General features: G+C 35.5%; 1 protein-coding gene across 1 annotated transcript in view; it reads left to right on the top strand.

Annotated features, from left to right (window-relative positions):
• The window catches only part of CSMD1 (CUB and Sushi multiple domains 1), a gene marked incomplete at its 5' end in the record, with an annotated part of 1,589,548 nt that overhangs the window by 553,095 nt on the left and 1,020,472 nt on the right, over positions 1-15,981 (top strand). Inside the window, one exon of the mRNA XM_087418289.1 lies at positions 11,305-11,499. Within this exon, the coding sequence (XP_087274415.1) occupies positions 11,305-11,499 (195 nt within the window). The remainder of the gene's footprint in view (positions 1-11,304; positions 11,500-15,981) is intronic.

Raw genomic sequence — 15,981 nt, 5'->3', positions numbered from 1 at the left:
ACCCAAACCTCCACATAAAGAGCCACTTCCCAGGAACCAAGCTGGAGCTCTGCTCCCTTCTCTGGAGAAGAGATCAAGACCTAGATTAGGTTATGCTTCCAGTGACTCAGCTAACAGGGGTAGAACCACAGGGAGAATGATGTTACCTGATCCTCCACAGCTCTCTCCCTCCCTCTGGGAGGTTGCTGGCCTCAGAGAAGTGACTCTGCAGTTAGGTCAAGCAGAGCCTCTTTTATGGTCAAGAATCCTACAGTTTGGAATATAGGAAAGTTGACTGGGATTTTCTGTAGCTTGTCTTAAGACAGTGTCCTACTAAGGAAATGGTCAATGAGAACTGCGTTCTCTTTAATCTTTAAATTTTGCTTTAATTTTCAAAGAGCCTTTGTCCAACTTCCCTTTAGCAATTACATTTTTCAATTTATAGGAAGAAATGTTGAGAAAGACCAGAAATTATATGCATTTGAAATAGTGGTTGTTGTGCAAAATCCTCAACTTTTTAAATAGATACCTCTATCCCTTCTCTCATTGTATTTCTCACTGTTAAGATAGAAAAGAAAATATGATAACACAGAGGGAGACAGATAATGGGCAAGAAAGGGCAGGAACCCAGGTCCTAGTTATTCAGCTTTATTTTTTTCTATTAAACTATCCCAAAATTATTTCTAATGTTACATTTTTCGTTTAAAAGCATTTCAATTATGTTGACACAATTGTGACCGTATGGTGTGGTGGAAGTATCCTAGGTTTATACAGATGTGAGTTCATCTGTGTCACCTCAACCAAGTTCCTCAGCCTCTCTGGGTCTCATCCTCTTTGTAGATGAAGTTGAAATAATGATGCCTCATTTGGAAATTTGAGAGGGTTAGTGATAGCACATATAAAGCGTCTTGAGTGTTTGACCCAGATGCTCAGCAAGTGGTAAATATTATTATTTTTAAGATAATTAAATTTATAATTTGGAACACTTAAATAAATATTTACTATCACCTATAGCCTGCCTCTGATAAAATTATGAAATTCATTTGGTCTTTTATAGCTCAAGTTTGACCATTCTGCATCCATTTCACCATTTCCAGATGGCTGCCCAGCAGCCCGCTAAAGGCTACCCACATCCATGTGCTTTCTCCAAAACTCCTCCTTCCAAAGCATTTCATGTCTCCATGCTTTGTGTTTTGCCTGCTTGGAGGTCCCTTCCACCAGTAGTCTGCTTGACATATATATGATATCACATGTATATGTGATTTTTTCCACCTTTAAGCCACTTCTTTTGTTCAAGCCTTCAAACTCTTGCTTATTCTCATTACTCTTTGCACAAGACTCTACATTGGTTCTTAAGACAATATATTGTAATTACTTGTTTACTCATCTGCTGCCTCCCAGACTGTGAGCCATCTCCGGGGCATGATTTATGGCATCTTCACATTTGCAGTCTGGTCACTAATAACAACTTGGAATGTAGTGAGAACGTCTTGGGGTAAATGGGCATGAAATATATTGGCATTATTTTTTAAACAGATTTATTAAGGAATAATGTCTTTTGTCTTCAATATTTTGAAGACTTTTGTCTTCAATATTTATTTCTTCGGGTTATTTAGCTGTTCTTTTCCAGTTACTCATGATGGAGGCTCAAGTGATTTGTTTGAGATCTTTTTTCTTTTATAATATAAGTGCATATGCTATAAATTTCCCTCTCAGCATAGTTTTCAATGCATCCATCAACTATATGTTGTTTTATCATTTTTACCTCATTCAAATATTTTCTAATATCCCTTATGACTTCTTTAACCATTAATTAATTAGAAGTTGATTGATAGGGTTGTTCAAGCCTGCTATATCCCTACTGATTTTCTGTATACTTGCTTTTTCAATTAAGAGAGTAGTGTGGAAATCTCTAACTGTAATTTGGTTTTATCCGTTTTTGCTAGCAGTTCTATCAGTGTTTGCCTCATGTATTTTGAAGCTTTATTATTAGGCACAAAAATGTGTAGGATTGTTATGTTAACCCTTTTATCATTATGAAATAACTCTTTTCATCCCTGATAATATTCTTTGCATTAAAACCAGTTGTGTGTGTTATTAGCATAACAACTTGAGTGTTCTTTTGATTAATGTTAGTGTTCTTTTGGTCAATGTTTCCCATCATTTTGCTTTTATCTATTTGTGTCTTCATATTTATAACTGGTTTCTTGAAGTCAGTGTATCATTGCTTTTATTTTTTAATCCAATCTGACAATCTCTGCCTTTTTTTCTTCTGTGTCTTGTTAGCATGTTTAATCTTTACTGTCTTGAACACACAGAAGACAATTATTATAACTGTTTCAATGTTGTCATCTACTAATTCAACCATCTGTGTCATTTCTAGCTAATTTTTGATTGATTGTGAGTCTTTTCTCCTCATTATGGATTGTATTTTCTTGCTTCTTTGCATGCTTAGTAATCTTTGGTTGGACGCCAGACATTGTGAATCTTACTTTGGTGGATGCTGGATGTTTTTGTATTCCCAAAAATATTCTTGAGCTTTTTTTTAGATGTAGTTAAATTTCTTGGAACAGTTTGATGCTTAGAATTATTGCTTTTTGGGGCTGAATGAAGGGTGAGGCAAGTTAGGAATCTAGGGTGAAGATTTTAAGTAGGCATTGGCTCTCAGGTTCATGCAAATACATAACCCAGACAGTGAGTACCCAGTAGATTTTGCATGCTAGGCACCTCACTAGCCTTTCCATAGTCTGATCCTGTTGCTTATAAGATTCCTTATTAAATGACCCAGGTGACATTTACTCTAGAGTGATTTCTTCCCCACTACTGAGGCTAGAGCCTTCTCAGTACTCCACCTGCTAGTGAATGATGAAGATGTCTACTCTGACTGTAGGGAACAGGCACTCTTCTTGGCCCTGTGAGAGTTCTGGGCACTATTCTCTCTACTCTCTTGGTAATTCTTTCACTGGCTTTGGGTAATTTTTTTACATGCTTGCATTGGTCAATACTCACCTGATGTTCAAGAGGGGCCCTCTGCCGGTCTCTGGAGTCCTCACTTTCCTGTGAACTTAAACTTCCTTGGCTTCCTCATACTCTCATCTCTGTTTCCTCAACTCAGGGAGACGGCCAGACCCAACCTGGATTTCCACTCCCTGTTCCTTGGGCCGTAACTCTCTCCAGGCAACAAGCTGGAGAAATTTTAGGGACTGTCTCATTTGTTTCCTGTCTCTCAGGGATCATGTTCCAATGCTGCTTGATGTCCAGTGTATGAGAGCCATTTTTTCACAAATTTTGACTTTTTTTTTAAACTTGATTAAGGCAGGAAGGTAAATCCAATCCTTCATACTCAAACTTGGCCAAAAGAGGAAGTATTATAGTGAGTTTTTAATTATTTTTTATTTGAATTATTAAATGAGCCATGACTGAGAAAGAGTTTGGAATTGTTGCCTAGAATCTATTTAATTTAATTTAATTTAATTTGTTAACCACCCTAGTGGTATTTAATGTACCATTTAACCTTTGGAATGCATGGTGTTATCCCTGTTTCATGACTATCATGTATGAGAGAGGAAACAGCAGCAGTGTTTGGCATAGGGCAGAGGTCATTCTGAGCAGTTTTCAAGTTGTTGCCAGCTTCCTTGTTCTCATTAAGCTGATATCTGAGGGGGCTTGTAGTTGTATTTGTTTAAATTTCCTTAGTGGATTTTAGAAATACTTTACCTTATCTTTATATAAATATTCAGACACTTGTAATCAACAGAACATCCATTTGTTGAGTGTAAAGTTTACTTTTGAGAAGAAGAAGGAAAGATGGTCATAAAAATGATTTACTTGTAAATCACTAATAAGAATGTCTATGATCTACTATGTGGTGCCAGTATATGTAAATGTATCTGGTAAAATTAATATACTTTTCATTATCTTTTTGACAATTCCATGATAATTGAAAGTTCACCTTGTGTTCTTTCTTGCTATGGTTGATTTTTATGTCAATCACTTCTGCTTAATTTCAACCTTTGATATTGCCAGCATCCATTCTATCATCGTTATTTCTCAGGTTGACCCCTGGGCTCTCTACTTGATCTTGCTCTTAACGTTTTGGTTATTTTTCTATTTAGTTTAATGATTGTTTTCCCCTGCTCATTATTTATGGGTATTCCAGAAGACTTAAACCTGGAAGCCCCATTCCTATTCCTTTTCTTTTATATTTTCTCCATTATTACTCTTTCAGTCTGAAGAAACTCAGCAACACTTCTGGTCCTTACCTCTTTTTTTGCTAACTCTAGGATACACCTATGGAGATGTTCCACAGATTTAAAAACAAAGAGCATAATAACGTTTGCAATTAAATTTATTATATTGCATCAATGGGCATCATGGCCACATTTATGCATTTTCTCTGGCTGGGCCACCATCTATGAATTGTTCCTAGTTTACTGTTTCTTCCTCAGTAGTTGAGTCTTGATATGCTATTTAATTCTTGTTGTCATAGTTTTGCAGTAAGGTATCTAGATTAATGTCTGTGTTGTTTGGATGGCAAAGGCCCAGCTACTCCTAGCTCTAGTTTAGTGCAGTTAAGACAATGTCTGCCTTTAACTTAAAGATATCAGACCATGAAAGGATCAACTAGAGAAGCCAAAGTGTGAGACCATCAGATCATCCCACAGTTCACCTACCATGTATGCTTTACACTTCCCAAAAGTCATTTCACACAGTCCAAATCGTTTTGCAACAGGCATTTTTGTGTTCTCACTTCTCATAAGCTTATAATGTCTTCCAACTGGCATTCAAAATCTTTTGAAAAGCCAGTCTATGGATTTCAAATCCATTTCAAAAGTGGTCCTTTGGCTTGTGTTAACTTTGCTATACAGTCTCTCCTGGTGCCTTCCTGACATCCTGCAAATTTACCTGGAGAGCCTGAAGCATATATTTTTAAAGCCATGTGATAGTTTGGCCCTCAGTTCTGCATGAGGAAACGTCATAACTCTCCCAAATCCTTACACCCCTGTTATTGCATCAAACAAAGCTCTATTGAGAAAACTACAGATTTGATGGCATTTTATCGTTATTATTTCTTTTGATGTTGACATTTTCGTAAGTTTATTATAGTGCTGAACAGTAGAAATTCTGTATCCACCATGTGCAAATCCTACCACTGATACTTACCAGCTGTGTGGCCATGGGGACGTTACTTAACATCTCTGTGTCACAGTTTCCTCCTCTATAAAATTGGGATAATAATAGTACTTCATACACACTGTTAATAAGATAAACCACTTAAGACCATGTCTAGCTCATACCATGTGCTGGATAAGTGTTACTAATTATTATTATAATGGAGCAGGAATAATGAAGTAGAATTACTATAACTAAAAATAGAACTGCAATGTCTTTCTCCTTTGCTTCTGATTTTAATAACTATTTTCCCATTTTAATAACAATATCAACTCTAAAAGACGGCTTTTTTCCTAGTTTTATTGTTTCTGAAATTGGTGTATATTAGAATCCCTGTATACTTTGAAACTTGTATTATTTCCCTAAAATTGGCATGGTGCTGTAGAATTGGGGAATTAATTAAAACTGGCTGACATGCGTTGAACACTTATTCTCTTTTAAGTGCCCTACTAACTGTCTTACCTGCATTATCTTTTATGTTTCACACGAGTAGGTTTTATTTTTCATTCCCCTTTTCAAGACATGGAAATTGAGATTTAAGTAATTTGTCCAACATTATACAGTCTATTTCTGGGGTAGAAACACAAGTCTGTCTGATACCACACCAGGTGCCTGTAACCCACCATGCTATGCACGTTTCTATGAACACTTGCCACGACTTCTTTCCTCATCTGAAAATTATCTTTCCATTCTCTTTTGGCTGAAACTTGCTGCTTTCCACCTTTAAATATACCTAAAACACCATGCTTTTCATCTTTATATATCCTTAAGACTCACTTTTCCTTTGAGTTCTTCCCATCTGGCTCCTGTTTACATTTCAGGGTGAGAGTATTTACGCAGCAGCGTTTCTCCTTCACTGTTACTCTTCCCACGGAGAATGCGATTTTGGAAGTGAGAGGCATTAAATAATTGCTCCCTACTGAAAAATCCTCATTGATTTTGTCATGTAACTGCTGTCTCAGCATCTTCCTGTGTCACCAATTGGCCATGATTCAGAGAGTCAGTACAGAGAATAAATGTCAGGTTTTGAGATTTGAAAATCTGATTTTTATAATGTTCCTGAAAATTACATAATCAGATTTTTCCAATCCTTCCCAAAGGTGGCGGAAGGGAGTGCAGGGCAAACCTCTGTGGATAAACACATCTTATGTCCTTGGTTTACATTTTGAGTATTGTATAACATGTGAGTATTTGTTTTATTTCCTTAAGCTGCAGTGAGATGAACAGAAAGGCAAAGTATAAACACCTAGGCTGACATACACCCTCGGGGCTCCAGTTTCCAAATGAACACACCTAATGACATTTCATTAATTGTACATATGCTGTTACAAATGACGCTTCTCCTCTGATGAATTTCAAACTTCTGTTCGCTCGCCTCTTGTCCCATTTAGTAGTGAATATTAATGCTATATTCTATTTTAGTATCCTGTTTTCACTTTTCTTCTGTAAAGAGATTTGATATGACATCCATTTCATCATTTAAACAGTTGGGTTAAAAGTTTGATGTGAGATCCTAATTTAAACAGTTGGGTTAAAAGTTTGATGTGAGATCCTAATTAAGTCACTGAGTTGTGACCATACGTACTCGCCAGATCGTGACTGTTATGGAGGGAGTGTCCAGAGCCTGATTAGAATGACAGCCTCTGTGTCCAGCCCTGGTGTACAAACTTGGCTTCACGAGGTCTGATGGAAACCTGCCATGAGAGGAAAGATGGGTGCCCAGAGTTCCTTTCAAGAAATTCTTTCACATCACTGAATGTCTGCACTGGGGGCAGAATTCCCATTACCCAAATAAGAATTTCTTTCTGGAAGCATCTATGGGAACGAGTGCAAATTACTTCAAGGGTGGATTAAAGGGAATTAAAAGTAGAGTTCAAGTCAATTCAATAAGTATTTACTAAACAGTTAACGTGAACTCATTAATGTGGGAGACACAGAGGGACATTCACCATCTTCAGGGAAACTGGTTAAAAATTAGTTAAAATGGAAGTGACAGAAATGACTATTGGGTTGAATTTATTTATTTTAAATTAGTTTTTCCCAGCCCCTGGAGTCTCATCTGTTGGTAATATTTACATTTCTGAGACTTAAATCTTTACCTAGACATATAATTATTTTTCACAATTTGGGGTATTTTGATAATTTTTTAAATGAAATTGCTGATGCTTTTATAATTTTATGTGCACATTTGCATTTTTGTTGTTGTTTGCAACTGGAAGTAAATATTTTAATTCATCCTCAATTATTTCTATTTGCTTGTTGACAGTGTTCACATTAAAATTTTAATAATTTTTTTTCTAAAATAAAATTGCTTGACAATAAAAATCTTCATTCCCTTAAATCACAAATTTATAACTTTATACTGCCAACCAGTGACTTTAAACTTCACAAATTAGTTTTTAATCTCTCTTTCCCATTTGCTAAGTTATTGTGCTTTTAAAATTCTTAAGTCCATTTTAGGCCTCTAAAACCTATTTACATGTTTAGCCAAATGTGGAAAAAAAGTGACTTAAAGTTGTAATTTGTTACCGATCCACTGTGTCCAAAATGTGATTTTGTCCAACTGGTTTTTGAAAAACTCATTTGTTTTTCCCTGTTCCCACCAAGCTATGAACTATGTAAATTTTAGTTGTACATATAATATCTAGAAGAATACGTGATATATTTTACATTAATATTTATATTTATTATTTAGTTAGCAAGCCCCTGCTGAGGGCTTGACATGATTCTAGACACCGTATAGACAAAGATGGAAAAGATGCTGCTCCAACCTTGACCAGTTCAGAGTCCACACTGGAGGCAGTTGGTTGCAATGCAATCTGATGATAGTCATTCAGAGTAGGTATTTGGAGACCTGCGTTGTCTCATTCAATCCTCACACTATACCCTGTGAAATAAATGCTGATGAGGACACGTTTTCAGTAAATAAAGGAGGCTAATAAGGGTGAAAGACGAGACTTAAATTCAGTTCTCCTTTCCATTCCATTCCATTGTCAATTGAAAACAAGGCTGCAAAGAGGTGTTTGATAGGCACCTTTCAAATTCTAATATAATTGTCAAGATGTTAAGGTAAAGACAGGATCAATAGACAAGAACAGAAAAGGAGACCATTACACTGGTCTAAGATGCCAAGGAAGGGTTTACCAGAAGGGGAGGCTGACGTGGCCCCAGAACCCCAGGTCTTCATCATGGCACAGGGCTTTGTGGGCGTGGAGGGCACCAATGGCCATTGCTATTACAGGTGCACGCCTACAACTGCACGGGAAATAAGATTCCAGACGTCATCTACCACAGTCTGATATATGATGTTAGTTATAGGTTACACCCTTCATTTATTGCTATATTTTTACTTTGATGGTCACTCATTTTAACATCTACTACATTATTTCCTGTTAAAGATAGCTTTCCTAGCTTGATAATGTAGAATGACAGAAATTATTTTTCTTTCTGAATTTTATTATTTGCCTATGTTTCCAAATACTACATTTAACTCGCTGTTAAAAGTTTTAAGAAGTGGATGTTTTCTTTTCAGAAGTCTACTTGGGAAAAACCTTTGTTTTCAGGAATGTTTTATTTTTCCCTCAAAAATATTGAAGTCTACAATTTCACACTTTCTGGCAATATCATTGCACAGCCAAGTTTTAGGTATTGTTTATTACTTCACTTTTTTTAAAATGTGTTAAATAGGCTGTGGATGATATGTGTGAAGTTTGTCCATGCAGCAGCAAAATCTTGTGATCTATTTCATATTTTATTGTGTTTTTGTTATGATGGTCTTTCTGTACAACAGTCAATTATAGTATGTGTGCTAAAGATAATTTTAAATAATTATGTGTTGCTATTTTCAGTAGAAAAATGGATAGAAAATTCGCGATGACTACATTGAATTTTCAGATGGCTCATTTGTTTTTTCCAATTATGAAAGCAATTACTTGTTTTGGTTATTTTTAGCAGGTTTTAAGATATTTGATAAATTTACACTGATAACTCTGGTCTTTGGGGAAACAATTTATCTGGACTCATTCTATAGTGAATGTGTACCTTCTAATAATAAGTATTACTAACAGTTAATGAAAATAATAGACTCTAAAAAAAAAAAGGAACGATTTGTTAATTCTAAATATTCCTGGATGAGGAATACAAACACCAAAAGTTTCATATCCACAAATTCTCCCCCTACTCTGTCTCTCTGTCTCTCCCCACTTAAGATAGACATTCAGCAGCTTCGAGTCTCTGATGATAAGATCCTGGCTGATGCTGGGTGACAGGCGTCCTGAGTGATTAACAGAAACGCTCCCCCAAGATAGGATTCAAACTTTTTCTACCTTAGAAGATCATAGGCAGTTAAATGCCAAAACAGTTAAAAATGTTTATAAACAACATTTTGTCTTCTTGTCTTAGAGATAGTGAATGTGGAATTAAACAAAGATAAATAGACTTCTTGTCTTAGAGATAGTGAATGTGGAATTAAACCAAGAATTTCCTTTTCAAAAGAAGCAAAGATGACTGTAGACATACTGAACTATTTTCTATTGTGTTGTCAAACAGGTTTTTGCAGACTATTTTCAGAAATTATTTTTTAAAAACTAGAACTAAGCACATTTTGATTATGGAAATAGTTATTTCATAAACACGTCTATAACATTAAGTATCTAAATGGTACTCTTTGTTTTCTAAGTGTTTCTACATAGCTTAAATTGTACATATTTAAATAATTTCATAACAAAAATATTTTAAAAATCACAGAGATTCCCACTCCATTCCCTGGGAAAGTTCTTTCTATTTCTCAGTTTACAAACAAACAAAGAAAACAGAAAAATCGCACTACCTTATATATGTATATTAAAATACACGCCATATTCCTTCAAAAAATTGTATACAGATATAAAATAATTTAATTTTGTTCATTTATAAATACTTTTTGTTTGGAAATCATTCCTTTCTTAAATAGTAGGATTGTTGTTTTATTTGAATAGTACATAATAGCAGCTAATTTATTGATGATAAGCTAAATTTAAACCAGAAATAGGGAGACAATAGCCATCAGTCATCAATTTCATCCATTCAACTTAACGGTGCAGCAATTACCTTCAAGATTATGTTCTCTGAGTATAGAATGGCATCATGTCAATTAGGTTTCAAGGCAGTTGAATTAGACAGAGAATCATATCAATGTAAAAAATGAGAGAGGTCAAGAAAGAGCAGAATCAAGGCCATCTTATTGAAAAGCAAGTGAATACAGTCCTTGCCTTGTTAAAACTGATAGTTAAAACTCTGTTGTGAATCAGATACTATATAAACACATAGAGCCTTACAGACAGCTTAGAATATAATAGTGATACAATTTTTTTTTTCAGTCTGATAAGTTAGTGAATGAGATCTTTAATTTATTCTTTAATTCAGCTGTTTATCCACCAACATTAATAGAACATTGATTAGTGATGTGTATCAGCCCCTGCTGGTCCTGAAGAATAAGGATAAATATGGCATGAATATTCATTCACATCATATTTCTGATATCACTTTTTTCAGATATCTATATCCTACTGTATTGTCTGGTTGCTAACTATATAGTAGTGTAAAATATCAAAATTAGAAAAATAATCTAAACTTCATTTAGAACATTAAATTGTAGCAGAACTGTATTATTCCCTTTTATCAAAATGCATTTATCTGTACTTTTAAAATAATCTTTACAGGGCTGGCCGGTGGCACAGCGGTTAAGTGCCCGTGCTCCTCTTTGGTGCCCTGGAGATTGCAGGTTCGGATCCCGGGTGTGCACCGACGCACTGCTTGTCAAGCCATGCTGTGGTGGCATCCCATATAAAGTAGAGGAAGATGGCACATGCACGTTAGCCCAGGGCCAATCTTCCTCAGCAAAATAAAAGGGGAGGATTGGCATCAGGTGTTAGCTCAGGGCTAGTCTTCCTCACACACACACACATAATAATAATCTTCACAAAAGTACTAAATTGCAGATATTATAAAACATGAGTACATTTGTTTTAAATTTTAGGCAAAATTAAAATATTTTTTGTGCTAGGTTTGCTAATTTTAATAATTCAAAAGTGGTGTGTGTTTTGAAATATAAATTGATCTCAATAGAAAATCTTTCTTTAACTTTTATTTCTTTGTCTTTTCTTCTTCCACTAGTTTTACCTAGCCACACGTGTGGAAATCCCGGGGAAATATTGAAAGGAGTTCTCCATGGAACAAGATTCAACATAGGAGACAAAATCCGGTACAGCTGTCTCTCTGGCTATATCTTGGAAGGTCATGCAGTTCTGACTTGCATTGTCAGCCCTGGGAATGGTGCATCGTGGGACTTCCCAGCCCCCTTCTGCAGAGGTAGGTACTGTACAACAGGAACGTGTTGTGAACTGACGCCTGGGCTAAGTAACTGGCTTTGGAGCTGATATTGCAAAAGTTTCCCCTAACAAAAGGAAGTTACATCCTGCTGGGTCTTCCCGTGTCAGCTCCTTCTGCTCCCAAGAGTAATATTATATGTTACCTAAGAAACCATGACTGGACCTTATAAAGTCGATAACAAATGTACATATGTTCTGTAAATGTCCAATTTTTTTTCATGTTATGTCTCAAACTCTGTGGATTCCTGCATATTTTTATCACCTCTTGTCATCGCATTTTAAGATTTAATAGATCTTTATGTCCCTCTTGATTTGATGGTTCCTTTTTTATCTTTTTCTCATTAAACATGACAAGCATCCTTTGATAATTATTATTTTTTTAATATTTTGTTTATTGCAGTAACATTGGTTTATAGCCTTGTATAAATTTCAGGTGTACATCATTATACTTCTGTTTCTGCATCGATTACATCATGTTCACCACCCAAATACTAATTACAACCCATCACCACACACATGTGCCCAATTATCCCTTTTGCCCTCCTCTCTCCCCCCACCCCCTGTGCTAACCACCAATCCAATCTCTGCCTCTATGTGTTTGTTTGTTTTTGTTATTATCTACTACTTAATGAGGGAAATCATACCGTATTTGACCTTCTCCCTCTGACTTATTTCACTTTGCATAATACCCTCAATGTCCATCCACGTTGTCACAAATGGCTGGATTTCATCGTTTCTTATGGCTGAGTAGTATTCCATTATGTATATATACCACATCTTTATCCATTCATCCCTTGATGGGCGCTTAGGTTGCTTCCAAGTCTTGGCTATTGTGAATAAGGCTGCAATGAACACAGGGGTGCATGTATCTTTACGCATTGGTGTTGTCAAGTTCTTTGGATAAATACCCAGCAGTGGAATAGCTGGATCATATGGTAGTCCTATCCTTAATTTTTTGAGAAACCTCCATACCATTTTCCATAGTGGCTGCACCAGTTTGCCCTCCCACCAGCAGTGTATGAGAGTTCCCTTCTCTCCACATCCTCTCCAACACATGTTGTTTCCTGTCTTGTTAATTACAGGCATTCTGACGGGCGTGAGGTGATATCTCATTGTAGTTTTGATTTGCATTTCCCTGATAGTTAATGATGTTGAACATCTTTTCTTGTGTCTGTTGGTCATCTGTATATCTTCTTTGGAGAAATGTCTGTTCAGTTCTTTTGCCCATTTTTTAATCGGGTTGTTAGTTTTTTTGTTGTTGAGATGCATGAGTTCTTTATATATTTTGGAGATTAATCCCTTATCCGATATATGGTTTGCAAATATCTTCTCCCAATTGTTAGGTTGTCTTTTCATTTTGTTGATGGTTTCCTTTGCTGTGCATAAGCTTTTTAGTTTGATGTAATCCCATTTGTTTATTTTTTCTATTGTATCTCTTGCCTGGTCAGACATGGTGCTTGAAAATATGTTGCTAAGACCAATGTCGAAGAGCGTACTGCCTATGTTTTCTTCTAGAAGTTTCATCGTTTCAGATCTTACATTCAAGTCTTTAATCCATATTGAGTTAATTTTTGTGTATGGTGTAAGGTAAGGGTCTACTTTCATTTTTTTGCATATGGCTATCCAGTTTTCCCAACACCATTTGTTGAAGAGACTTTCTTTCCTCCATTGTGTGTTCTTGGCTCCTTTGCCAAAGATTAGCTGTCCGTAGATGTGTGGGTTTATTTCTGGGCTTCTGGTTCTATTCCATGGATCTGTGTGTCTGTTTTTGTGCCAGTACCATGCTGTTTTGGTTACTATAGTTTTGTAGTATATTTTGAAATCAGGGAGTGTGATACCTGCAACTTTCTTCTTTTTTCTCAGGCTTCCTTTAGCTATTTGGGGTCTTTTGTTGTTCTACATAAATTTTAGGATTCTTTGTTCTATTTCTGTGAAAAATGTTGTTGGAACTTTGATAGAGATTGCATTGAATCTATAGATTGCTTTAGTAAGTATGGACATCTTAACTATGTTAATTCTTCCAATCCAAGAGCATGGAATGTCTTTCCATTTCTTTGTGTCTTCTTCAATTTCTTTCAGCAATGTTTTATAGTTTTCTGTGTGCAGATCTTTCACCTCTCTTAATTTCTCTTTCTGCTACTTCATTGTTAGTGTATAGAAATGCAACTGATTTTTGTATGTTGATTTTGTATCGTGCAACTTTACTGTATTCGTTTATTACTTCTAAAAGTTTTTTGGTGGATTCTTTAGGGTTTTCTATATATAAAATCATGTCATCTGCAAATAGTGACAGTTTCACTTCTTCTTTTCCAATTTGGATCCCTTTTATTTCTTTTTCTTGCCTGATTGCTCTGGCTAGGACTTTCACTACTATGTTAAATAGGAGTGGTGACAGTGGGCATCCTTGTCTGTTTCCTGTTCTTAGTGGGATAGCTTTCAGTCTTTCACCATTGAGGATGATATTAGCTGTGGGTTTGTCATATATGGCCTTTATTATGTTGAGGTTCTTTCCTTCTGTACCCATTTTATTCAGAGTTTTGATCATAAATGGATGCTGTATCTTGTCAAATGCTTTCTCTGCGTCTATTGAGATGATCATGTGATTTTTATTCTTCATTTTATTAATGTGGTGTATTACATTGATTGATGTGCAAATGTTGAACCATCCCTGCATACATGGAATAAATCCCACTTGATCATGGTGTATAATCTTTTTAACGTATTGTTGTATGCAATTTGCTAGTATTTTGTTGAGGATTTTTGCATCCCTGGTCATCAGTGATATTGGCCTGTAATTTTCTTTTTTTGTGTTGTCCTTGTCTGGTTTTGGTATCAGGGTAATGTCAGCTCCATAGAATGAGTTAGGGAGCTTCCCCCACTCCTCAATTTTTTGGAAGAGTTTGAGAAGGATAGGTATTAAGTCTTCTTTGAATGTTTGGTAGAATTCACCAGGGAAGCCGTCTGGTCCTGGACTTTTATTTTTGGGGAGGTTTTTGATTACTGTTTTGATCTCCTTACTGGTAATTGGTCTATTCAAATTCTCTATTTCTTCTTGATCCAATTTTGGAAGGTTGTATGATTCTAAGAATTTATCCATTTCTTGCAGATTGTCAAATTGGTTGGCATATAGCTTTTCATAGTATTCTCTTATAATCTTCTGTATTTCTGAGGTGTCTTTTGTAATTTCTCCTCTTTCATTTCTGATTTTACTTATTTGTGCCTTCTCTCTTTTTTTCTTGATGAGTCTAGCTAAAGGTTTATCAATTTTGTTCATCTTTTCAAAGAACCAGTTCTTGGTTTTATTAATTTTTTCTATTGTTTTTTTAGAGTCTATTTCATTTGTTTCTGCTCTGATTTTTATTATTTCCCTTCTTCTACTGATATTGGGCTTTGTTTGTTCTTCTTTTTCCAGTTCCTTTAGGTGCATTGTTAGATTGTTTATTTGAGATTTTTCTTGTTTGTTGAGATAGGCCTGTATTTGTATAAACTTCCCTCTCAGAACTGCTTTTCTGTATCCCATAAATTCTGGCATGTCGTATTTTCATTTTCATTTGTCTCCAGGTATTTTTTGATTTCTCCTTTGATTTCTTCATTGAACCAATTGTTGTTCAGTAGCATTTTGTTTAATCTCCACATACTTGTAGCTTTTCTGATTTTCTTCCTATAGTTGATTTCTAGTTTCATACCATTGTGGTCAGAAAAGATGCTTGGTATTACTTCAATCTTCTTAAATTTATGGAGACTTGTTTTGTGGCCTAATATGTGATCAGTCCTGGAGAATGTTCCATGTGCATTTGAAAAGAATGTGTATTCTTCGGTTTTTGAATGGAATGCTCTGTATATATCTACTAGGTCCGTCTGTTCTAGTGTGTCATTTAAGGGCAATGTTTCCTTATTCATCTTCTCTTTAGATGATCTATCCCTTGGTGTAAGTGGAGTGTTAAAGTCCCCTACTATTATTGTGTTACTGTCTATTTCTCTTTTCATGTCTGTTAATAACTGCTTTATATATTTAGGTGCACCTACATGGGGTGCTTAGATATTTACAAATGTTATATCCTCTTGTTGGATTGTTCCCTTGATCATTATGTAATGCTCTTCTTTGTCTCTTTTTACAGTTTTTGTTTTAAAGACTATTTTGTCTGATATGAGTATTGCTACCCCAGCTTTCTTTTTATTGCCATTTGTGTGGAGTATCTTTTTCCATCCTTTTACTTTCAGTTTGGAAGTGTTTTTAGGTCTGAAGTGTGTCTCTTGTATGCAGCATATATATGGGTCTTGTTGTTTTATCCAATCAGCCACCCTATGCCTTTTAATTGGAGCATTTAGTCCATTGACTGTTTAAAGTAGCTATTGATAAGTATGTACTTACTGCCATTTTTTAACTTTTTTTTTTCCTCAGTATTTTAGTAGTCCTTCTCTGTTCCTTTCTCCTTCTATATAGAATTGATGGTATCTTTAG

The sequence above is a fragment of the Ceratotherium simum genome, chromosome 28, assembly GCF_057802395.1.
Source record: "Ceratotherium simum simum isolate JZ-2026a chromosome 28, ASM5780239v1, whole genome shotgun sequence".
In the NCBI taxonomy this organism is placed as follows: Eukaryota; Metazoa; Chordata; class Mammalia; order Perissodactyla; family Rhinocerotidae; genus Ceratotherium; species Ceratotherium simum.
Note: the sequence above shows the minus strand (reverse complement) of the source record. Positions and strands in the feature narration are given on the sequence as shown.